The 26,091-nt window shown below is 40.4% G+C and overlaps 1 protein-coding gene across 1 annotated transcript in view; it reads right to left on the bottom strand.

Moving 5' to 3' along the window:
* Positions 1-26,091, bottom strand: part of LOC139666763 (piezo-type mechanosensitive ion channel component 1-like) — a gene marked incomplete at its 3' end in the record, with an annotated part of 52,563 nt that overhangs the window by 4,849 nt on the left and 21,623 nt on the right. Inside the window, exon 2 of the mRNA XM_071546082.1 lies at positions 14,685-14,780. Within this exon, the coding sequence (XP_071402183.1) occupies positions 14,685-14,780 (96 nt within the window). The remainder of the gene's footprint in view (positions 1-14,684; positions 14,781-26,091) is intronic.

The raw sequence follows: 26,091 nt of genomic DNA, 5'->3' as shown, positions 1-26,091 counted from the left end.
GCAGTGGGTTCGGGCAGAGATTCAAACCTCTGAGCTGCAGGCCGCTACATAGAAGCAATCAATCAGAACAGAGTCAGAACAGAGAGACCCATCAACCAGCTTGCTCACAGTGTGAAGAAGCAGTTAGGAGAGTTGAGCATGAAATGTGCTCAGCAGCGAGAATCCTGATCTTCGCTTCGAGTCCAAGAAGCTAACCATTAACTGTGTCAGAGCCGCATTCCTCTGGTCTCGTTAAATGAGCGGAATCACCCTTTAATGAGCCCTCTGGGAACACTGAAACTCCCATTTGTCTTTCGATCTCTCTCTCTCTCTCTCCCCCTGACTCTATACACTATTTATCTTACTGTCTCTCCCCCCAACACACACACACACACACACACACAGCGGGATTTAATAGGGCGAGGTGCGTATGAGTAGTGTGATCCACAATAATGTAGTGATGAAACCTGCGACAGGCTTTCACTAAAGCCTCAGTGAAGAGGCTTTCAGCAGCCGACCTCGTAAATAAACCAAGCCAACTTTTCTACCTTTGTTGCATGTCAGCCCCCACCGGGAGAACCAGGATATGGTGAGAAATAAACCAGGCTTACCATACAACATCTGTGACAAGCTGCCACTTTGCAAACAGCAGCTTATACACACACCAGGCTTGTGGGAGTAACAGATTACATGCAACAGGCTCTGCGAACCTCACTAATCCCTTAAAATAGCCTCACATTTTCATTCATTTACATGAATTCATCCCTTAATTCATGCAAAATCCCCTTAAGGGAGTTATTCATGAGGGGGGGTCCCATCAAAACCTCCTTAAGCACACCCCTTCCTTTCTAATCTAATGAAAAAATCAGGGAGACAGGAACTTTTCCGTTAATTTCCACTTAATAATCCTGTAAAACTGCCCAAAAGGCAGGAAAAATCCCTTAATTACAAGTGTCTCTGTGAATCAACCCATGAATAAATCCCTTAGAAACCCATGATACTAACATTACTTTTTTAGAGCTATATGGATAATTAATGTTTATGTAATGGAGAGATTAAGCACATTTCAGGGATATAATTAAGGGGTTTGGGTTTCGATTTCAGTGACTGTAAGGTGCTGGAAAACAAATCACTTTTTTTTTTTTTTTCTCCCATTGAATTGTATTGTATCTTAAGATAAATTCTCAATTTCTTCCTGATTTGCTGCTTCTGCCTTACAAAAGAGAGTCTATATAGAATCATATTACTGTAGTTGGGAGTTGAGTTTCCCCTGGCACTGTTTGTGTTTCCAGCCCAACCTCCTCTGGATGGAAATCACACTGCTGCCCTCTAACACCCTGCTCCTCCATAAACCCTCTAAAAATGTGTGTGTGTGTGTGTGTGTGTGTGTGTGTGTGGCAGTTTCCACTATAAGGAACACAGAGAGGAATGCTGAATCTGAGTCACTGTTACAGCAGCTTTGATAGTTGGCTGCTTGGCTTTCCTGATTTTCCACAGGAATGAAGGTTCCCAGGCTGGTAGAGGTATATATCTTAAAGTGGCAATCTGCGATTTTTTTTTTTCTTTTTTCCAGGGTCGGGGGTGGGGGTATTAATCTCCATCTTTGGTGCTCAGCGCTCATTGCTGTGGTGTTTCTGCACTGCTCTTCCCAGAGATCACCTGTCAATCAAGCAGTGTGGGCGGGACTGTGACGTCTTTTTCCTTTGGATTTTCTGGTGATGCGGTTTGAGTTTCTCTTTTCTTTGTCTGTTCAGCCATGGTGGCTATCGCTGCACATGCTAACTACCCAGCTCTTCTTCTGTTTATTCCAAACAAACCGGAAACGTAAAACGCATCACTTCCTGTGCGCCAGGGAAGAGCTACCAGGCACCGGGTGATTAGAACAGCAAATGGAAAAGCTTTCATGAACTGGATATAGTTTACAATTGTGATTGTATCAAAGTTTTATCAATCAGATACAGTAACAAACCGGACATTTATTTATATGAAAATGCCACAGATTCTTACTTTAAAGTTGAATTATACACAAAAACATGCCATCCGAATTCTAAGTACTAGTCCATACCCGGGGATGCGTGCGCCACAACTCCGCGCAGACTTGCCAAAAATGCGCATAAACAGCATAAATTTGGGAAAATGGAAAAATCATCTTCATCAGTCCCTGCCTATGCCAACGCTCAATGCCCATGTACAGTTTCAGATTGATTGGCCAACCCATCGAGGAGCAAAATGGATGCAGAACAGATGGACAGAGTTTTCCTCATTTTATAGTAGGATATATATACAGTAGGCTACTCGCAAAAGTCTTACGCACATGTAAAAAAAATCCTTAAAGCAAAGATGCTTTCAAAAATAATGAAATGAAAAGTTTCTATATATAAAAAAATACTCTAAAGAGCAGTCTACTGACACACTAATGCAGAAAAACAAATTAACATCTAAGACCAAATTTATATAAAACAGATAGGGTGCCTAAGACTTTTGCACAGTACTGTATATACTATTACATGAGTCTGTTAAATACATTTGGGTATTAGATACAATATGGTATCCATATTTCAGGCAGTAAATCTGACACATTCTCCCTGCTGCCGGTTGAAAGGTATACCCCATGTGCAATTCAGAGTGTGTAGATGTCACCAGCTGTACTATGTTACTGTCCCCAGTATAAATTTAGATCAGAGATGGGACGGCCCTTCAGTGGTCTGCCTGTATGTGTTACCCTCCATTTGGCCCAGGCATTACACTGTATCACACAAACACTCCCCTTCACCCTCGCTGCTCCTCACCAACGTTTTCACATACAACACACTTGATGACCAGCTGGATTTGATGAACACACATTTGACGACTAGTGTAATTTGGGGAACACGCACTTGGCAACTAGTTTGATTTGGAAAACACACACTTGACGACAGACTGTCTGGGTATCCAGGTAATGGCACACAGCATACATTGTTAGGCAACACTTATGGCAATGATTAAAAGTGTAATAAATAAGATATTTACTTTTCCATAGTGCAAAATGACCATAATATATCTGGGGCGGGGGCGGGTATGGATATGCTGATCAATATCAATGACTCATCGATTACTTGGCCAGCTACTGAGATTGCTGGCCTTCAAAATTCACTTTCCCCGTATTCCGTCCCTTACTCTTACGTTTTAGGGGAAAACTAGAAACAACCGCCTCGTGGTTGTATGCCTCCGCCAATAAACTTTGTTTTATCATTGCAAGGACAGTCTTTATTTATTGAACATATATAATTAATGTGATTATTAGGTCAACTTAAAGGATTTTGGTGTCTGCAAAAGTAAGTGACAGCACTTCCACCGTTTTTGTAGAATGACCCAAGATCGTTTTCTCAGCTACAGTGGTAAGCAAAACATTATGATGTCACAGTGAAGTTGACCTTTGAACGTTTGGATATAAAATGTCATCACTTCATCATTTTATCCTATTAGACATTTGTGTGAAATTTTGTCATAATTAGCATATGAATTCTTGAGTTATGGCCAAAAACGTCTTGTGAGGTCACAGTGACCTTGACCTTTGACCTTTGACCACCAAATTCTAATCAGTTCATCCTTGAGTCCAAGTGGACGTTTGTGCCAGATGTAATGACATTATTGTGAATGGATACTCTGCTTCTTTACAGTCACACAGCAACATTTTTTACTTTTCTCTTGTCTACACTGAGGTGATCGACCACCGCCAGCATGACTACTCATAACCAGAATTATGCAAGCATGGAATAAGGCAATATTACAAGCACCTTTATTTAGATCTCTGCATTCAATAAACCCAAATTCATAATCATATACTTGAAATGCTCCAATGTTACCAGAGTATCAAGCTTCAATATACACTAATTAATTCCACGTATGAGGGGAATTCAATTTAAACGAAGTCTGTCCTAATCCAGCTAATCCAAGATCCCTGGAGCTCAAGCCATTCAGAATGGATATTGTAGGTTCCAGTAGTGATGTCATAACGGACAAGAGCTTAATAAACAAATACCAAAGCTTGTCTCTTCTTACATGGAGAAGGCCTGCCCACTTTTCTGTATTAAATACAATGATGAGTGCTATAGTTGTCCCCAGGTGAGCTGAGTGGTAGAGAGCATTAAGGGCTTTAAGGTTGGAGACAGCTGCATATCTAAATATTACATTTCCATAATACAGAAAAGAAAGAAATAATGACTCCATCATTACAAGGACTGTTTCTGTACAAACGTTTTGGCCAGATTTTCGACATAGGATTTAAAGTGAATTTATCATTAAACCAGATGCCCAGATATTTATAATAAGGGACAGACTCAATATGAGTACCATTTAAAGTACAAATCTGGACATAACTATAGTCAAGTTTTCTAGCTCATCCTAAATTTTATTTTATCAGCATTCAACACAAGATAATAACACATAAGAGCCTTCTGAAGAGCATCAAGTTGTAGGTTCTCAACTGCTGATTATACAAAACAGTGCGACAGTACAAAACTGCATCATCTGCATACAGGTTTACTTAAGATGCATTCACTGAAGAGGCAATGCCATTAATATAAATAGTATACAAGATTGGGCCTAATATTCATCACTGAATATAATCACTGTGGAACCCCTTTAGTTATCCTTTAAAACTCTGAACATACATTTCCTCCATTTACACACTGACAGATGATTTTAAAACCACGCACAGGCAGCATGTCAAAGGTGTCAAAACCAAGCAAAGCAGGTGTCAAAACCAATGAGTGAAAGTCTATTCAACAGAAACAAATGGATGTTAGCTATCACAATTATTGCCACTCTAGTGTAGTGGCAGCACACAACCAGCCTTCCTTATTCGGAGTACATGCTAATTGTATTTATTATATTATTAACATTCAAAATTTAGATCTGAGCGAGAGCACTGCACTTGAAATTACACCTGTTTTGGTGTTTATTACATTTATACACCTACTCTAAATGACTTGCCAAGTGGCAGAGACTGTTCGATCGTATGCTGATTATGAGGCAGTGTGACACGGTCAATGCACCACAGATTTACCATCTAAATCTCCTAAGGCTAGCAGAATAGCAGGTCCATTTACACCAGATCAACAAACGGAGGAGAAATCCTGATTGGAGGCTTGGTCGGAACCCGCGTGGTTGCCAAAAATAATTTGAAAACAAAAAAAGTTTACAGATTCCAACTTTACAGACTTTACAGTTTCCCCAGCCTAGGAGAAAGGTGAAACGAGATTGCCACTGTTTCTTTAGTGACCACAGTAATTAGGTGAGGTGAATTAAGTCTGTAGTTGATTTTCCTACAGACACCCATATAGTATTTTACAGTATACGTTGAAAGGCTCGGCTTGGCCCAGGTCATGAAACATTTCACTACTTGTGTTATAGCCGGCACTGAATCTCATTTGGACTTGTTAACACATGCAACACAACACAGCTTCCATCTTTCTTTTATGAATCAACTTGGCAAGATGCCCCCTTTCAGAGCTCATCTCAACACTGTCCTTTCATTACACTGTCTATAACACTCTCTCATTTATCACAATGACAGACTGTCTGGGTATCCAGGTAATGACACACAGGATATATTGTTAGGCAACACTCTAGATGCCAATGATTAAAGGTGCATTTTTACTTTCCCATGGCACAAAATGACCATATATCGGCAGGGGTTGAATAGTACCAATGACTCAATAATGACTTTGTCAGGTGCTGAGATTTCTGGCTTTCAAAACTCACTTTCCAGCACTAGTGTGTTTTGGGGAAAAAGGCATCTCTATATCGTATGTACTCCATTTCATTCCTCAGGTTTATTTTGATAATCAATATTACTTTGGCTCTCAGGTGACTATGTTCATATTGGTGCACGTTTTCAGTTTGACTTGCAGTTTTGACTATCCTTGCTGTCTTTCAAACAGGACCTACTCTGTCTATATGATGCTAACCATCACACACACACACACACAAAGACACACACACAGCCATCGCTGTTTGATAGTTTGGTCCAGGGTGGAAACTCTTTCCTGATATAATGTGTCCCAGACATGGAATCAGTCATTTCCTAAATCCTGTGAAACCAGCTGGATTATGAGCTTCTTAGTTAGTTGTATAAATAATTAATAAGCCTTGGCTATCTATGTTCAGCCCTGTATGGACAAATGATTGTGAACCCCAAAGGGTCCTGTAGTGCAAAAAATGTAAATTGTTTCATAATTAAGAAACAGTGTGTGTCCAAACACTCAAAACGAAATACAAAATCAGACACACCTCAATCTTCCAAGATATACTGATTCTCCTAAAAAATAACAAAAAAGGAGAGGGGTGCTCCTCGTGAATGAATAAGTAATTGAATTAGTACCACAAAAACATTTTACTTTTCCATTCGATAGTATGGAAACCTGTGAAGTTCTTTGGCCATGTTGCTAATGACATTATTCGTTATTATGTTATCATCAGAGTACATGGCACTTCATTAATCAGAAAACCTGGAGAAGAAAAAGAAGAGAGGAAGATGAACAAGGCATTAAAGGAGAAAATGAAAGAGGCTGAGGAGCAGAGTGAGAAGGTAGGACAGCAGAGAAGGCTACAAGGAGTTTGACCTGCTGGTAATACTGCAGTGGAGGATCAGTGTTTGAGGAGCTGCTTGTGGAGATCAAGTAGCTCAAGAAAGAGTGTGACCAGGATAAACGGGAGCTGCAGGAGATAAGAGCCACCATCAATCACTGTAAACTGGTGGTGGACAAGACATATGCTCAAGTCAAAGTTGAACAGGCAAAGGTGGAGCAGAGAGATCCTTGAAACCGATGAAGGACAATGAGCTGCGCCAGGGCTGAGGAGAAGATATCAAAGGCTCTTGAGATAGGAAGGAAATAGGAAATGGAAAAAGCGAAGACAGATGACCTCCACTCAGCCTTAGCTGAGAGTGACAGGGAGAGAACCGTTCTGCACGGTGCCATTGATGAGCTCCGGGTTGGGAGAGCCAGGGTGGAAGTGGAAAAGGAGGGGACTGAAAGGCTAAACAACTGGCTGAGCTTCAGATAGCCCTGGCTGATTGTGAGAGGAAGAGAGTCCCTGTACTTGAAGCCACTGAAGAAGTCCAGGCTGGTAGAGGTAGGATGGAGAAGGATAGACGGATGGAGAAAGAGTAGTGGAGCCACCACTGCAGGGGTCTAGAGGTGGAGATGCTGCTGGATGAAGTTCAACATCGGCAGGCTCTCCATCAGCAGGCTGCCGAACTCTGCCAGGTACAAGTCACAGACCTTCAGACTGATTTGATGTCCAGCCTCAAGGAGTGGCAGAGAAATACTGACTCCCTGTGTTCAAAGCCTGTCAGAGGAAGGCAGAGGAGCACCTAGAGTTCATTATCCAGGACTGGCAGAGCAAAAGAGACCACGACGTCAGGCCTTCAAAAGCCGCTGTTCACCCTGAGGTGAAGGAGCAGCTGAGATCCCACCTGAGTGACCCTGAGACGAAACAGGCTGCTCTCCTCAGTGAGAAACAAGAGGCCCTGACTACCACGGAACAGCTGAAGTCTTGCATGGAGAACATGAAAAATGAGGGCAAGAACACCAAGAGGCATCTAGAGATGACCCAACCTTGGAAACCTCCAAACAAGCTGCTGAGGTGAGTCAGGCTTCCATGGTGGAACTATAGAGAGCCTGCTGAAGTCTGAAAAAGCCACTGACTCAGCCACTGAACCAGCAAGGCCACCAGCTCGAGAGTCAGCTGAAGTCCAGCCAGGCCGCTATCACCGCAACTGGCCCAATGGGAGAGAGAGAGACAGAAACTCACCTCATTGAGAAAGAGGAGGCACTTGCTGCCCAGAAAAATAGAGCCAATCTTCAAAACTCTTAATTGGGTAATCTGCTCTTTCAATCTCAAGAGGAACAGTGGTCTTGTGGCCATGGTTCAGTTGACCAAAGAGTTGGCCAAAGTCCAGGCTACTCTTTGGGATGTGGAGAGGAGCAGAAAGAAGGCTAAAGATTAGCTGGCCTCCCAGAAGCTCCAGTGGGATAAAGAGCGAGCAAGACTCCTGGCATGAAAGTGGGAGGCCGGGGTCGCCAAAAAGAGGGCAGAACAAGACGTAATACCCATAAAACCCTCCAACACATCATCCTGAAAGCAGAGGTGTGAGAGGCTAAGCCCCTCAAGGAAAGACTGGCAGAAAGGGACAGCTTGGAGGAAAATAAAATCGAGACCCTTGAACTCCAGTGGAAGAGGCTGGAGGCTGGAGGCTGGAGGCTGAACTGAACGAAAAAAAATACTAATGCTGGAAGAGGAGAAATGAGTCAGGTACAGATGGCCAGGAGGCCTTTTAAGCTTTATAACATATTTCTCTGTTCAAGTTTGAGTTATAACCTCTGTTTCTCTGCCCAACAGCCGGCAGAGAAAAAGAAGTATGGATGAAAAAGCAGAAGACTGTTGACACTGGAGAAACAAAATAGGAACAAAACAAGGAAATTGCATTAATTTCTTTCGAGGCATTTTATATGAAATGAGAATGTCTTGAAAAAGCTAATCAACTTCTGAAATTTAAAGTTGACTATGGGAGTTTTGCACATGATGTATGAATTTATTATTTGAACGAATCCCAATTGTTTGGCAATGTACAGCCCATCTCTCCCTGTTTATCTGTGGCTGAGGGCTAAAACTGGCTTTTAATTCTCAGAGCATAGCAATGCTGGTTCTTATTACAGATATAATCCTTTTTCCCCTGCCAGGCTTTACAGAGCTCTGGATGTGTGTGTGTGTGTGTGTGTGTGTATGTGTGTGTGTTGGCAAGTCGAGGGGTTTTCCATCAGGGGAACTCTCCCCTATTCTCTCTCTGTCTCTCTCTAGCTGTTCTCCCACCAAAATAAAAGCCTCTCCGCATTTCCACATTTCAGTTCAACAGCACACAAAGAGTGTCAGAGAGAGGAAAGGGAGGGAGTGTGAAACTAAGAGAAGGAGGTAAAGACAGCTAAGCTTCCATCCATCTGTCAAGTAACAAATGCGTTTCCATTGCTATTTATCGCATAATTTCATTATTGGCAAAAATACGTTCCACTTCAGGCAAGCGGAAAAAACTTTTCGCAATATTGAGGACATTTTGTCAAATGTTGTTTTCATTCAGTATTTCTAATATAATACATTATGATTTGCATAAAAATACTTGGATGGAATAGAAAAGAATAGAAAGCAGTGTTTCCCACAGGTTGGCAACGGACTAATAAACTGCCATCTGATTATTGCTAGTTTAGCGAAGTAAACATAACATACATGCATATGATGTAGGCTATGGTCCAATTCCAAAGAATAAAAGTCAATTCCCGCACCCACTTATCACCTCTGCATTGATTTATTAAAAAGAGTCAACGTTTCTCAAGACATATCAATCATAAAGTGACATAGTGCCTAAATACAGCCCATAATTGCAGTTTCTTGAGAAACTCTATGAATCAGCCTACCATAATAACATATTAAGGCTGGCCAACAACATCGTCTCTGACCCCAACCATGTCCTGAACTGTGAATACAAATTGTTACCATCAAATCGGAGATAAAGGGTTCCATGATTTAATAGGGTTAGACTGAAGCACTCTTTTGTACACCAGTCAATCCTAAAATTAAATATAAAGCTGAATCCCAGATCAAATACGTTGATTGAAGGGCCTTGAATATTGTCTTTTTTGAGAACAAAGCCCCTGCATAAGTCAGAATTTCAGGGTTATATTTAGTCCACTTCCTGGTTCACCCTGATGTTTGACATTACCGTGTTTTGATTGGCTTACAGACAGGAAACGATAGCAGTCAACGGGCCTTGGAGGCATGAAAGCGATGATAAGCTGGACAAACACAACCAGTGAGTGACCCAGTGAGTGTGTGTTGCTCGATAAGAAACATTTCTATTGTTCAGTGTGTATTCACTTTTATAACCTGCGATCTCTGTGTGTGTGTATGTGTGTGTGTGTGTGTACCGGATGTGTCAGAGCAGCATATTCATCCAGTCTTTATTGGTCTTTGATTAGGAATAAACCACACGCCACTTTGTGTGTGTGTGTGTGTGTGGCCACTTCTCTGTCTTATCAGTTTGCCAGTCTGTCAGTCTTTGGCATCATGAGGATTGATTGTGTTCAAAATGTCATCACTTACTTCACTGTTGAGCTTTATGTAGCTTCAGTTCGCCGGTAGTGTTGCTCTCCAATACACACTCAAGGGCCAAAGCAAGCTCCCAGAAAGTGACCTTTCAACACAATAACACTCACACTGCAATGGGACCTGTCTACATCTAATTTCCGATCATCCATTGGCTGAAACGTGTGTATATTGCGGTATTAGATATGTTATTTTAACTATCGTGAGCTAGTTTGCAAGTAGACCATTGGAGCACTCTGATGTTGCATTCAAGTCATATCGGATTCTCTGTAAATACAATCTTCCGACTGGGAAAAGCCATTGAAGTCAACCTCCTAGTGGTAATCACAAGTAGAATATGCAGGATTTTTTGTGGGCTCCGATATCTCCCACCTGGCGTTACAAATTAAGCAAGTAAAAAGAGGGAATCCATCAAAATTGGCAGTCGAAGGGATTATAAATTCAAATTATTATTTTTTTTTATTTAACCTTTATTTAACCAGGAAAGTCCCACTGAGATTAAGAATCTCTTTTTCAAGGGAGACCTGGCCAAGATCGGCAGCAGCCTAAATAAAAACAGTTATAAAAAAGTTATATTCAGACTAATACAATCAACCTACAAAAAGCCAGAAATAGCTGTAGTTTGTTTATGGTTGATTTGAAATTCAGAAATGATTTTGGAAACTGAAACAATGAAAGCATTCCGGCAGCAAACCGGCAGCCAGCGAAGTAAACAAGAAAGACAACACTAAAAAAATGGACTATTATAACTGAAATGTCGTGATAAGTATTCGATCGCAGCTATTCAAAGACGTGGAACTACAGTGTGAGGGTTATCATGTTTTCAGTTTTTTGGGATTCAACTGTTGGAGCTTGCTTTGACCCTTGAGTATGTATTTGTCATGGGACCGGCTGTCCCATTGTGTATCGGCTTTTTTTGTTTTCCATTCCATTTTGTTTTCCATTATTGGTGGGACTAGGTACACTTTGATACGCACATCCAAGAAGAATCCAGTGAGTCCAAGTTATATTGAAAAAATAACCAGTTTTTATTAAATACTTCCAAAAAAGCAAATCATTTTTTTTTCGCTTTGTCCTTTTCAGGAAAAAATAAAGAAGGATCAAGAAGATAAATCAGGATTCAAAACTAATGTGGTTCAAAGAAAATGTCTATGCCCTTCCTAGTTCCTCACCAAACCTTTTTCCAACCCATTTCCTACTTCCTGTCTATCTTACCTGACACACCTGAACATAGCCCCTCCCCTCCCCATGCAATTCTCAGGACTAAAGCAAGGTGGGGTACTCTGGACTAAAGGATACACATGTAACATTAGTATATGTAAACAATCCAAAAAGCAACAAATCTCAATAGTAGAAAGAATAAAGAGAATACTACAAAGAAAGGCATAATGGCTCCAACACATTGCCTGCCTCACCTCCTGACCTGCCTGCCTCTCCTACTCCTTTCACTCCCCGGTCCTGCCATCCTCCTGCCAGCCTCCAGATGTCCTCGGACTTCCCCTCATCACCTGTCCCCCCCCCCCCCCCCCCCCCGCTCCCACACACCTGTATTCCATCACACATTAGCCCAGTTACATTGTTCCCTCGTCTCCTGTTACCTGCCTTGTTCCCTGTTACCCTGTGTTTCCTCCTTGCTGTGTCACCACCCAGGTTTGGTTCTGTTTTGCCTTTTGTTCTGCCAGCCTGTTTGTGGTTTGTTTTTGGTTAGCCTTCAGTTAGTTTTGCCTTTTGGATTTGCCTACCTTAGTTTTGTATGTTGCCTAGTTTCATCATTAAAGCCTTTTTTCGTAACCCCTGTTCTCTGAGCCGGTCTTGCGTTTGGGTCCAGCCCCCCTCCTCACATTCGTGACAGTATTGAGAGCTGGAGGAACGTAAAGGTCTACAGTGAAGTGAGAGACTACACTTTGAACACAATCGATCATAATGATGACAAAAACTAGGAATCTAAGGTCCAGCTTGAAAATAACCAGAATTATCCTTTAATTTATACTTTATGTAGCATGGCATATACTGTATGTTTATATGCCATGCTACAACAGCTTATATGTCAATGTATGAGTAATACTTCATGTGAAATGAAACTAAGGCCTAATAATTATTTGGATAGTGTAAACTAGTGCTGTATGTGTGCAATGTAAATCAATGTTAACCACTGTGGATTGCTTAAACAGCCCTGTATACTGTTGTACACCTCACCCTGTGTTCAGACAGTGTGAAAAAACAGATGCTGTGTATGCAGGAAAAGTCAATGAAAGCAGGTGAACAGAGCAAGATGGATGCAACTTCACTCTAGGTGGCAAAAATTGAGAAGAAGAGATGTTTGCTCTAACCAATCAGAAATTTCTCTTCCCACCCAGTATTTACAGTGGGAAATGTGTCCAGTGGTTATTTGTGACCAGTGACACTGAGTAATGACATCTGTCCAAAAGGTTTATAAAAGCTACATTCCCCAAAGAAGACATCAGTGCTGCTACTGCCAAGCCTGGAAAAAAAGGATTAAAATGCAGCATGATAGAATAAAAATACAATGCTGAAGCACAGAAGCACAACTAATCTACATTCTCATCTAGAAAGATGTTAACAAAAACCACTAATCATAATGGGACTATAGAAAGATGTCAACCAAAACTATTAATCATAATGAGACTATAGAAAGATGTCAACCAAAACCACTAATCATAATGAGACTATAGAAAGATGTCAACCAAAACCACTAATCATAATGAGACTATAGAAAGATGTCAACCAAAACCACTAATCACTAATCATAATGGGACTACAGACCACTTCTATTCCATCTACACACTCTTTACGTTCCTTTAAGGAACACACTTTGTTCTGTTCATTGCAGTTTTTAGACAGAAGCGTCATCGTATACTTCACCCAGGAATTAACAGCAATATTATTATATAGTATAATACTATTAACAATCATAAAACTATAATAGATCATACAAATATAGGTCTACATAATGCAGTGGGGAAGTGTGTGTGTGTGTGTGGGGCATTTTCAAAACGCTTTGGTCCGAATCAGGAGAAGAGTTGTTACTTTGCTGGGTGGTTGGTTTGGCTAGATCTCACACTTAAAAATGTCAAGCAAACCATAATTTAGCAGCCAAAGCCACGTGTGAGCTTCATTTCCTTCACTGGTCAGAAATGTGGTTTCTTTCGGGTTAAACCAACACAAAGCATCAGTTTGAGCTCATGGATCATCAAACTGTGTGGGAACAGTGCTGGTTGTGGTCCTCAGGCGTAACAGGAATAAGATTCTGAATACATGATTGATATCTTTTCTTCTCAGTTTTACAATTCAGCTTGTAGAAACGGATCCTGCTGATCCTCCTGCAAGGTATACAGCTGCAAACATTTTCTATGCTATGGAAGCCCATTTCTGCCAGTGTGATGAAAAAAAAACGGTCCTGTAAGTCATTATAATGAGAAACCTTCTCAAAATAATGACTTTGTATCTCAAAATGAGAAACTTTCTCAAAATAATGACTTAGTATCTCAAAACAATTCTCAAAATTTTTAGATTTTTTGAGATACTAACTCGTTATTTTGAGAAAGTTTCTCATTATTTTGAGATACTAACTCATTATTTTGAGACGGTTTCTCATTTTGAGATACTAAGGCATTATTTTGAGATACTAAGTCATTATTTTGAGGAAGTTTCTCATTATAATGACTTACAGGATCTTTTTTTTTCATCACACTGGCGGAAATGGGCTTCCATACTATTCTCCTATTTTCTGTTTCAGTTTCTGTGATATTTCGGGTGCGTTCACACCAAGCATGTTTGGATTGATTTATTTGAACTCTGGAGCTTTTCTTCCTTCAGATTGGTTTGTTTTGCCAGATGAGAACAATACCATTGAAACACCAAATAACGACACCAAGACGCCAGGAAACCACCCCAAAACACAAGTGTTTATGGGTAGAAGGAGATGGATGTTGACATCTGATAGCCAGCAGTTCCTCATGCTTTTTTTTTTTTTTTTTTTTTTTTTTATTATATATATTTATATTATACCCATGGGGAAATTTGTCCTCTGCATTTGACCCATCCTATACACTAGGAGCAGTGGGCAGCCGCAGTACAGCGCCCGGGGACCAACTCCAGTTCTTTTTGCCAGTGCCTTGGTCAGGGGCACTGACAGGAGTATTAACCCTAACATACATGTCTTTGATGGTGGGAGGAAACCGGAGCACCCGGCGGAAACCCACACAAACACGGGGAGAACATGGGGACCTGGGACGGACCGGGGTTCGAACCCAGGACCTTCTTGCTGTGAGGCAGCAGTGCTAACCACTGAGCCACTGTGCCGTGGAAAGCCACGTGTAACAAAGAAGTCTGATGCTCATATTCAGTTATTTCTTCATGTGTTCTTAACTAGTATGCACACCAGAGAAGGTCAATTGCAGCAAAGAACGCAGAGCAAAAAGTCCTAAAGCTACAGGGACTAGAATCATATATATTTTGACAAATCCAGGGTTTGAAAAAAAAAACAATTCATGTCGTACAATAGACTGACAGGCATGCAAACATACAAACACGCATGGTCTTACCTCTGATGGTGTGCTTGTTGGGCCAGAGGAACCATGGCAGCAGCAGCAGGTAGAGGAGATAGACCAGCGACAGGACGTTGTAGCGAAACAGACAAGCTGTACGGAGACAGACACTGGAGTCAGTGGACAGGATATAGGCACCAACAGTCCACAATACACACACACACACACACACTAGGGCCTAATCAATCCCGCATTTCTGGATCTGGCCCGAGTACACAGCATGTCGACCCGGGCAGCCTTCTGCGATGTGGACAAAGAAGTACACACAGAGACCAGCGGTACATAATGGACAAAACTAAAGGAATTTGGAGTGAAATCAGATTTACATAATACTTGAGGAGGGAAACCCCCCGACAGCAAAGCAGATGGAAACCGAGGCGAACTCTACCAGTCTTTAGAGTTTGAATTCTGCAGCCTGATAAATGGATAGAAATAACATATGAAATATATATTACGGAAAGGTTGTCATTTTCCCTCAAAGTCCAAAAATGAAATTTTTTCCGGATTTGGACCAAGTGGACTGAGTACATTAAACCTATAAGGTCAGACTTTAGCTGACTTGATAGAATAAATGAGTGAGAATATAATGTGTTTTATATTATTTTATTACATCTAACAGCTCGCTCTTTATTAATCTTCTCTTTTTTTCACCCTTCAACCCTTCGTAGTATCTAAGGTGAAAGCTTCCCATGTTCAACTATAAATAATCAAAGCTAATGTTATAAAAGAAAACCACTGGAAGAGCTAGGCTGTAAAATTGTTATCAAACGTACTGCAACATTTTTAGTTTTAAATGTGCATAATGCTATGTGAATCTACTTGCAGTAATAGTGATACTATGTAAAAAAAGATGAATGTGAAATGAATGCTTTTCCAAAATAAAAATAAAAGATGTAAAAAAAAAAAAGAATTCTGCAGCCATTTCAGCTGCAAAATGGCTTCAACAAATTCTGTTCCCTTCCTTCAATAAAAAGGGATTTTGCAAAAAGACGGACACTACCGATATCTCAAACCTACAAATCTTAAAAAAAAAAACTTTCATTGCCCTGTTTTCCTCCTTTTCATTTATCTTTTCTTTCTTTCTTTTAAACAATGTGTTTAAATATGTGTATTTGACTTGTCTGTTACTCCCTCCCCCTTTATTTTACTATATTTTAAATGGATTCTGAACAGTTTTTGAAGTCTGCTGCTCAGGGGTGTGTCTAGGGGGTGGCCAGGGGTGGCCCTGAAATCTGATTGGCCACCCCAAAATCCTGAGTTATGACTGGCTGATGGCCATGTTAGAGGCGGGACCAGCAAGCCATTTCTTTTTCCAAAACTACACTCCTTGAGTTCCAAGATACACGCCAAGGGGAGCAAAGAGAAAACCAAATTAGGGATCGATGTGAAAAAAACACTATGTCTGACCAAACGGAATGCAGCACCTGAAGATAAAGACCAAGAAGTAATGTTAGTAGCATACTTTTTTTTTTACATGCATACAGTTAACAGTGATGCCTGATAATTCTGGTTGTTTTCAACCTGGGCCTTGTATGGAAGAGAATTAGGGCCACATGTGAAAAATGTATTTAAATTCTGAGATTAATCTCAGATTTCTGAGAATAAAGTCAGAATTCTGAGTTTAAAGTCAGAATTCTGACTCGGAATTCAGAATTCTGACCTGGGACCTGCCTACATCCTTCCTAAATGTCGCAGTCAGTGCCACCCTTGCTTGAGTCTGTGCCCCACCTTGGCCACCCCAGTCAAAATGGCCTGGACACGCCACTGTTGCTGCTGTAGTAAACTCAGGTCAGACATTACAATTTTTTACATGGATCTTCCCAAGATCTGGTCTGTAACACAGCTAAATCCCTAGAGTCCCTAAAGATATTGGGTCAACAGAAAAGTCGCAAAATTCACGTACTGGTAGATCAAACTATCGTTCAACCTGTAGCCAACCCTTGCTTGTATATTACCCAGGTGGTGCTAGACAATTGATAAAGAAAAAAAAAACACCATAGAAAAGGCTGTATGTTTGATTCACTTCAGTGGCTGCTCGGGTAAAGTCTGACCTGACAATGACTTCTAAACATTCGCCAAAGGCTTGACTACAGGCGGTGCTTTTCCTTTCGGGGGTGGTTTTAGATCATTTTTTCCTAAGTCGCGTCAGCTCCCATTATTTCACCTTAGAGAACGCTCCAAAGTGAATGCTAAGTGTATGGGTGATCGAAGGTTTTGCTCCAAGAAGAGAAGGCTACATGGCTGCCTCTGCTCCTTCACTAGTGAATATGGATGGGGGTATTTTTATGAGGTGTTGCTGGCTGGAAGCAGCGGGACCATCTGCCAACATTGAGATCTGAAAATAAAAGCAATGCTACAGTGTTATGTCTTACTGTTAAACACATTTGATTTATATCAGGCTTTTGCAATCTAAGCTTACATGGTGAGGAGGTGATAGGTTTACTGTGAAGGATGTCCACAGGCTTATAATTTACTTTAAAAGACGTAAGCTGCTAACGTTGTGTGTCCTATTTACAAAAGAACTGTTAATACTATTATCATCCTGAACGCAACAACATGCAGCTGAGAGGAAAAGAAAATTATAGACGCAGTTATGTCACTCTCAGGCGAGTGTAGAAACGCTTATCGTCTGCAAATAAAGATAACTTTTACGCCTGTAGGCTGTAGGTCTATTTCGTCTAATTCCCCCAGAGTGGAATATAATTTGAGGAACTCGGTCAAAAATCAATGACAACTGTTCTCAAATACTATATAGTCTAGTAAGATAACCCTGGCCAACAACTCAGTCAAGGGCAGACAGACATTTTCATCATCACCACTGAAAGCCGAACATTCTAAATTAGACTGCAAACTGTAGGTTGAAGAAATGATTCAAATGTTTTACTGTACACTGCAAAAAATATTAAGGCAGTTCAACTTAAAAACATAAGTTTCCTTGCTGCCTTATTAAATTAAATTGTGAGTTGACTGAAGTAGTACTGAATAGTTAGGTCAAAGATCATTAGTTAGTTGTTCTAATGTAGAAAAGCTAACTGAGTGAACTTAAGGCAATAAGTTCAATCAACAAATGTCTAGTCATGCTTATTCATGTTTCCAAGTTGAATGCATTAATTGATGAAGTAAAATCCAGTGTTATTTATTTTTTCACAAGGTGTGTTAGGTTTAAGTTCCAGTTCCTCTTGTATCACATGAGTAATACACAGTTCAGCATATAGTATGCAGCTGCAATACACATACTTGTAGTGGATTGTACTTGCCATGTGCATCAGAGAGAAACTTACTTGATTGTGAATTCCCAGATACATAGATAAGATAGATAATAGATTTTATCATGTTTTTTTTTATTATTTTATTATTTTATTATTATTTTTTAATCAGAAATTGACCTGATTGATGATTCACCAAACATACATACATAACAAGTCTCTATCCTGTAACTTCATTTAAACCAGAAGAAGGAAGAGTTTCTGGAGAGTTAAACTGAATGCAATGCATACTGGGAAGTCTGCTAATAAACTAACAGTGTTGAGTTTAGTGAATGCTTTATAAGGTGTTCTTTCAACTCATAATTTTAAGTCACATGATGTGAACTCATTATTTTAAGTCATGAAGCTCATAACTAGCAGTTTAAGTTTTAAGTTTGACAAACACATCTTTATACATGGTGTTAATGGATAAAGATGAGTTGATTTCACTAAATTGCACTATGAGATTTTACAGTGTATAGGCTCAGACAAAGTGTTTATTTCTACCATTAGGCTGTTTCAGGTTAAAACATGAGTTAAGCTGCCCTCAACTTTATTACACTATAGAGTTAGAATGTCCTATACGTTTCAGTATGGGTGCAATTCTTTCAACCACTTGATTTATCTTACGCGACATTTAAAAAGCTTAAAAAGCTGGGTACATCACGTGCAAGGTAAGATAAATCAAGCGCTCTTTGTTTATTCATGCAGTCAAACAGCATGACTATTTGCCCTGCTTCTCCATAAAGTACAAGAAGCAACATACAGCGAATCACATTACAGAAAATCATATAGCCTGCAATTGCCCCCTCCCAGCGTGTGCATTCCCTTCCACTGACAAACAGTGGAAAATGTAACAGCTACCACGGCTCTGCCAGCAAGTCTGAGAGAAAGACAGCGGAAGATGAGAGAGGAGAGGAAGAAAAGCTTTCTTGGCTGGCAATGGCAGGAAAAAAGGAGAGAGGGAGAAAGAGAGAGAGAGAGAGAAAGAGAGAGAGGGGTTGTGCTTTAGTTCTGGATTATGTTACTCCAACACGCAGCATGGCAAATCAACACAGACTGACACTTGGCCTTAGTGTGTGTGTGCACGTGCATGTGTGTGTGCCAAAGTTCAAAAGGGTTTTCTCAGACTGAGACTCTCTCTCTCTCTCTCTCTCTCTCTCCCCTTCTCAACCGGTGTTTCATGTGTCATCCCTATGCCAACTTCCATGCCCTTTTTTCTGACCCCAAATTTGACCCCCAGCCTTTATATGCTCCCACTTGGAAACATCCTCAGAGATCATAATATTGATTTTCATTCATATGCTGATGACACCCAACTATATATTTCTGTCTTGCCTGATGATTTTAGCCCTGTTGGCGCACTGATTCAATGCACTGAAAGTATTAACATATGGATGTCTCACAATTTTTTACAGCTTAACACAGAAAAAACAGAAGTCATGATTATTGGACCCAAGGCAAAAAGAGAAACCATAACCACACATTTAGGAAGTTTAGCACAAAACGTGAAGCCAAAAGCAAAAAACCTTAGAGTGATCTTAGACCCAGATATTAACTTTAAATCACATATCAGAAATGTCACCAAAACGGCCTTTTATCATCTTCGAAACACAGCCGCTTTTAATCCAGGGAGATACTGAAAAACTAATGCATGCTTTTATTACATGTCTTTTAGATTACTGCAATGCTCTCCTGTCTGGTCTACCTGAGCCTGCACTAGGGAGACTTCAGCTAGTGCAGAACGCTGCTGCACGCCTCTTGACAAAGACCAACAGGAGAGCACACATTACCCCTATTTTAAAATCACTTCATTGGTTACCGGTACGTTCTAGAGTGGATTTTAAGGTTCTTTTATTAGTGTTTAAATCTCTTAATGGCCTAGGCCCCCCAGTACATGTCTGATATGCTCTTAAGGTATGAGCCTAGTCGATCTCTCAGGTCTCATTTGATTTGTCTTTTTATTATTCTAAAAAGCACTTTGAATTGCATTTGCTTGCCTGAATGGTGCTACATAATTAAAGTTTGATTTGATTTGATTTGATACATGAAAAGAGAAGCAATATGTTTCAGTAGTTTCTGTATTTCTGACATAATGCAGGGAGGGACTGTTCAAAACACTTAAAAAGGTCAAAAATCCTTGTACATAGTCTTCAGATATACTAAATACAAGAAAAGAAAGATGTGGCCGTACATTATGATGTGGAGAATCAGCCAGCAAGGTGAAAAGTCATTTTTCATTTCATTGTGACTAAAAATGGAAACTAAAACACCTTGGTTGACTAAGTGTTGACACCCTTAAATGTATCGTTTTTGCTTTCATAACAGCAGTCTGTGTAAGGCTTGGGCCGATATTCGATATTATCGAATATTGCAATATTTTGTGACTATCGCGATATTTCCCGCAACATCTTTCATTCAAGAGGGTTCCCTTTTCCACAGTCAGCCTGTTTTTCTGGAAATAGCAGGAATGAGCAAATTATACCAAATGGCCATCGTTTCCTCCAATGCTTGAATAGTAAGATCAAATTTCTAGGCTGTTTAATAATAATAATAATTATTATGGCCTATATATTTGATGTAATTTGGAAGAAATCAAATAAAATACCCCCCCCCCCCCAAAAAAAAAAAACCTGGAAAAAATAAATAAAAGAAAAAGAAAAAAACACAAACGATAAAATATCGTATATCGCGATATTTTGGCAGGACAGTATCGCGATATAAAATTTCGGATATCGCCCAAGCCTAGCCTGTTTCGATAAGTCTTTACCAACTTAACACAGCTGGATTCTGGAATTTTCTCCTATCTTTCTTTGCTTCTTTGCTCACTCAAATTGCAAGGGCACCCCCAACGCAACTGACACACAGACGCTGAGTGTGCGTTTCTGTATATAATTACATACTGGGCATACATAGGCCTACGTCTAAATATACACACACACACACACAGAGAATGATCTGCTGATAGAGCTGACCTACACACACATACACACAACATGGACAGTCATTTCCTTCCTTTTACCTTCCTCTCCCTTCCCTTCCCCCTTTTCATTGACCTCCCTCTCTTTTCCTTTGCTCTGAGAGAACATTTGTATTGCACCTTCCCTCTCTCTTCCCCTTCTTCCCCTTGTCTTCTCCATTCACCAACTCTCTCTCTCTCTCTCTCCCTCTCTCTCTCTCCTGAAGTCACAGTCAGTTGGCTACGAAGCCAAAGAATGTGCAGTGATGTCATGTCAGCTGTTTTACACGTACGGCTCTGGAGGTTTTAACCAGTAAACCAGTAAACACTAAATCACACTGCGATCCTAACTAACCATTACAAAACAGTGTGTGTGTGCGCGTGTGTGTGTGTCTCATTTAAAGCTGAGTTATGAGTCTCGTTAACAGCCTCGTTAGGCTCTCCCACTGCGATGAGGTCACAGGGTCGTCACGACAACCTCACACTAATTAGAGTTCCTCTCTTAAAGACTGAAGAGCACAGTGCTGCTTCTTTCCTAAAGGTCTCTACATTTCTATATCTATTTCAAGTTTTTTGTGATTATTGTACCCAAAAATATTTGAATATTTTAGAGTTGTAGGTGTGTTTTTTTTTTTTTTGTTTTTTTCGGGGGAGATGGTTGTTGATGTTCCCACTTCCTACATGGAATATTAAACATGCGTCTCCCACCAGTGATGCAGTCTACAATACAATACAATACAATACAATACAATATACTTTAATAATTTGTCTTTGACTCAAATGCTGCACACATATAACTGCCTCCATAGTAGTAATAGTAAAAAACAAACAACATATAACAAAGCAACACATACTGTAGCAAATCTCAAATTACACATATTGCACATTACGCATATTGCAAATATTACACATATTGCACATATTACACGTATTGCACATATTACCCAACCAGTGATAAGAACACCATGAAGCTATCGCACAACCCCTGCAGCCTCAAGCAACATTATTTATCTTTGTTGTAAGTCTGGTAAACGCTTTATATTTCCCGGGTCCACAATTTCCTAATCATTTCCTAGAAAGGGACTGTTAATTTCTTCGGAAGTTTCCTGGAAAGAACCGTGAAATGGTGTAGCAGTTATAAAGAAAATGTAAACAGTCTGGTGGAGTCGATAAGATAACATGCACATGCATTTCTAAAAGAGTTCTGGAAAGAAGAAGAAGGAAAAAGCCTGTTATGTGGTAGAAAAATAAAAAGCCTGTATTCAACTGCTGTCAAATGGCACATGATCATAAATAATGAATGTAGGCCTATAATGTATTCGGGCAGTTGAAATGGTGTTCGGTCGATCACTACGGGTTTGGTAGATTAAGGTTAGTTCCAGTTCTGCAGCTGTTCCTTTCAGCACCAATACAAGCTGGATCCCCACCAGTTCTGCCATTTAAACCTCCAGAGCAAATCCCTGGGCCTAAAAATAGATGATCTCATACAGTAGGGAAAATCTCTTTATACAAATAAATCTATCGACAGAATATAAATTGCACACACTGTAGTAGGACAGTGGAAATGAGGTCTGATTTATGACCACAGATGATATCCCCTTTTAGTTCCGACTTCAACAGGAAGGTCAACATCTTTAACAATCTCTCTCTCCCTCTCTCTTTATCTCTCCTACTCTCTCTGATTCTCTGTAACAGAATAATGACAAAGCCATTATATGACTGGTAGAATAACGTGACAGACAGGACTGGGGCACACACACTCACACACACAGTGCACACACAGGTATTTCCTCCAGTTGTTACAGACTTTAAAACATAAAACACATGGTCCTTCCTGTCTGTCTACAGCAATTGGAGAACACGAAAGAGAAAGACAGTAAATGTGGACAACATGTCTCCAACCGGTCTGCCTCTCGTTTTTGTCTCCATCTCTTCACCTTCTTTCTGTCGTTGTTAGTACTGTAACTGTATCTCTCTCTCACCATCAGCTCCTACTAACCACCACAAAGTACTAGGGCTGGGCGATATGGTTGAAATCAATATCACGATAATCATAAGGATTTTTCTCGATATCAATATATATCACGATATGGTTCATGTATGCAAAATCACGTTAAATAATCAAGTTAATGTTCATCTCATTAAACCGAATGGTAATGTTAGGTGTGATGTCAAACAAAACAGAAATATTCAAATAATATTCCTACCATACCTCATTTTATGAGAGTTTTTAAGTAAAATTTGCTTGTCATCATCAATTTAGAAAGTAGAAATGTGTGTCACAATATTAAAATATCTTCATATCATCAAGATATGATTCCACTGAAAGACGATAAATGATAATATTGAATTATTGCCCAGCCCTACAAAGTACCACAAACAACCACAGAGTACCACAAACAACCACAATGTACCACAAACAAGCACAGGTTAAAGGTTAAATAATTCCACTAACGTCACTTAGATACCACAGGTAACAACGTTACCTAACGTTAAAGATTATAGAGCAACGGAAGACGTGGATGTATGTACAATTTACAATTTCACATTTGGCAGACGCTTTTATCCAAAGCGACTTACACATGAGATTTTCATACAACACAAGCAAGGTTCTAGTTAGGAGAGAACAACGAGAGTAAGTGCTATAAAGCTAAGTTCTGGTCCAACAGGACATAGGTGCTACGAGGCAGTGCTACAAGGCAGTGCTATGAGGACAAGGCAGTGCTATGAGGCAGTGCTATAATGTAAATGAACGGCAGAGAGTGGGGCTCGGTGTGTGTGGGAGCGATGCTCGGCTAGCACGGCATGTTTATCAGTTAAATTAGCCATTCCACCAACGTCACAGACCACAGGTGATAATGTGACCTACCGTTCAGGTTTGCAAGACAGCAGAAGATGTGGTAAATTGATGGCAAAGAGTGTGGCTCTGTGTAGGATTCAATATGGCATCAATCTCGGAACCCATCGTCTATCGGTCTGACGACGATTAGACTCTGGGGGCGACGGCCAATATTTGGGGGTTTCCGGTGTAGCCAGCGGACATCCGGGCCAAGACTTCCTCTTCCGTGCGCCGCTCATTGTTTACAGTCCGATTAGCAACTTGAGACGCGAGAATGGAGTCGGAGTTGAGAGACGACGTCTCATATGCAGATATCTGTTTATAGAGATTAACCGAAATGTCGTCCGGACCTAAAACACCTACAAAAAGTATCGATGTTTGTGTATTGTGTGAAGAAACGTTAGACTCTCGCGTTCTCAAGTTGCTAATCGGACTATAAACAATGACCGGCACACGGAAGAGGAAGTCTTGACCCGGGTGTCCACTGGCTACACCGGAAACCCCCAAATATTGGCCGTCGCCCCCAGAGTCTAATCGTCGTCAGACCGATAGACGATGGGTTCCGAGATTGATATGGCATTATCTGTTGGCATTTACCCCATAGGCGAGAGGCCATTAGTCAAAGACGCCCTCTAGAGTAGGGCTGCAGGATTAATCATATTAAAATCGCGATCTCGATTCATAGCTCTATGCGATCTCATTCCTAAATGACAACGATTCTGCCGCACAGTCATTAGGGACATCCGTTGCATCAAACCAAGCGCTCCTAACAAGTGACAACACTGTGTTTCACCACGTGACGAAATGCGCACATGCAGAGCGGGCAGAAAGGAAAACAACTCCAGAAAGAGACATGACAGAGACCGGGAAAACACTTGTTCAAAGGTTGTGTTCTAAATAAGAGAAGAGAGATGTAAGTTGATTGTTTTTATAATAAGTGTTGCACTCATCAAGCATTTGAATTAAGCTAGGTTTTTTCAACCCGTGACCGCCCGATCCGACACATACACATATCCGAACCCACCCGACCCATTTTCATACACGTAAAACAACGACCCGAAACCGATCCACAACCCGAAAAAAAGATTCAGGAAGCCAGGTAATTTTCCAAAGACTCATGTAACTAAGGCTATACTTAATGCTATTGATTGGAGAAGATTGGAGAAGTTTGTACTGTTAAATAGATTTAAATTTCATTGGAATTTAGTCTATAATTACATTGTGTGTGTACATTGTGTAGCCCATTTGACCCACAAAGTTGATGTGACAGTCCCATTACAGCCATTACCGTATTTTTTGTTCTTTCTGTCTGTATCAGGCAAAAGAGTACAGTAAAAATGTATATTAAAAATTGTTTCGCTTAAGAATCGTGAGAGAGAATCGTGATCTCAATTCTAAGCAAGAAAATCGAGATTCTCATTTTATCCAGAATCGTGGAGCCCTACTCTAGAGGCCATCTCACGAAGCGTTACCTGACTGACTGACTGACTGACTGACTGACCTGAATTTGGCTCGTGATGCCCTCAGCTGCGTCATGGGGAAAAACCATTAAGTACCGCAAACAACCACAAAGTTCCATTAAAGCTACACTAAGTGATTTTCCGACCACTAGAGGGTGACAGAAACCGCAACACATTTCGTAAACACACACAGCAAAGCTACTGGGCGACGGAAGCCCTTGAGGACAAAATAAACGTACCTACGGAGAAATATCGCCAGTTACCAGCCTCGCATTGCCAGATTTTTCTCCCGCTGAAAGTTACATTTCCCACAATGACAAGTGAAGAGGTAGGTAACAAGTTTTAAGTACCACAAAAAACACAAAGTACCACAAAGAACCACAAAGTGTCACAAAGAACCACAAAGCAAAGGCGTAAGTTTGATAGGAAAAGTTGGACATTTTCTGCAGTGCTACACCATGTTATGACTGTGTAGAATATAGTCAGTATACACACACTGAATCATGCAATTAAAATATATTTGTCATGATTATTTAACATTCAAAAATGAAATAACGCTTGAGCAATTATTACACAAATGAAGAGATTTATATTGTTATTTCTGACCGCAAGGATATGCTACATTAAAAGGAGAAGCATATTGTTAGGTGCTAGTTTTTTTGTACAGCCATGTCAGTGTGTGTATGTGTGTGTGTGTGTGTGTGTGTGTGTGAGTGAAGGACAGATAGGAAGTCTAACTGTCCTCCTGGGTAAAATATATCACCAACAGAGGAATCTTTCTCTGGCTTTGATTTTACTGGGACTTGAACTGCTTTCAATACGACAGTCATGGGAAATATGTATATTATTATCATTAGTATTTAATAAGGGGGCAGCTAGTAATGCACATAGCCAAAAGTAC

Source organism: Centroberyx affinis, unplaced genomic scaffold (genome assembly GCF_046629955.1).
Source record: "Centroberyx affinis isolate AG114_WGS23_722 - 3 ecotype Tasmania unplaced genomic scaffold, CSIRO-AGI_Caff_v1 ptg005119l_1, whole genome shotgun sequence".
NCBI lineage: Eukaryota > Metazoa > Chordata > Actinopteri > Beryciformes > Berycidae > Centroberyx > Centroberyx affinis.
The sequence above is the reverse complement of the archived record's forward strand: the minus strand, read 5'-3'. Positions and strand labels throughout refer to the sequence as shown.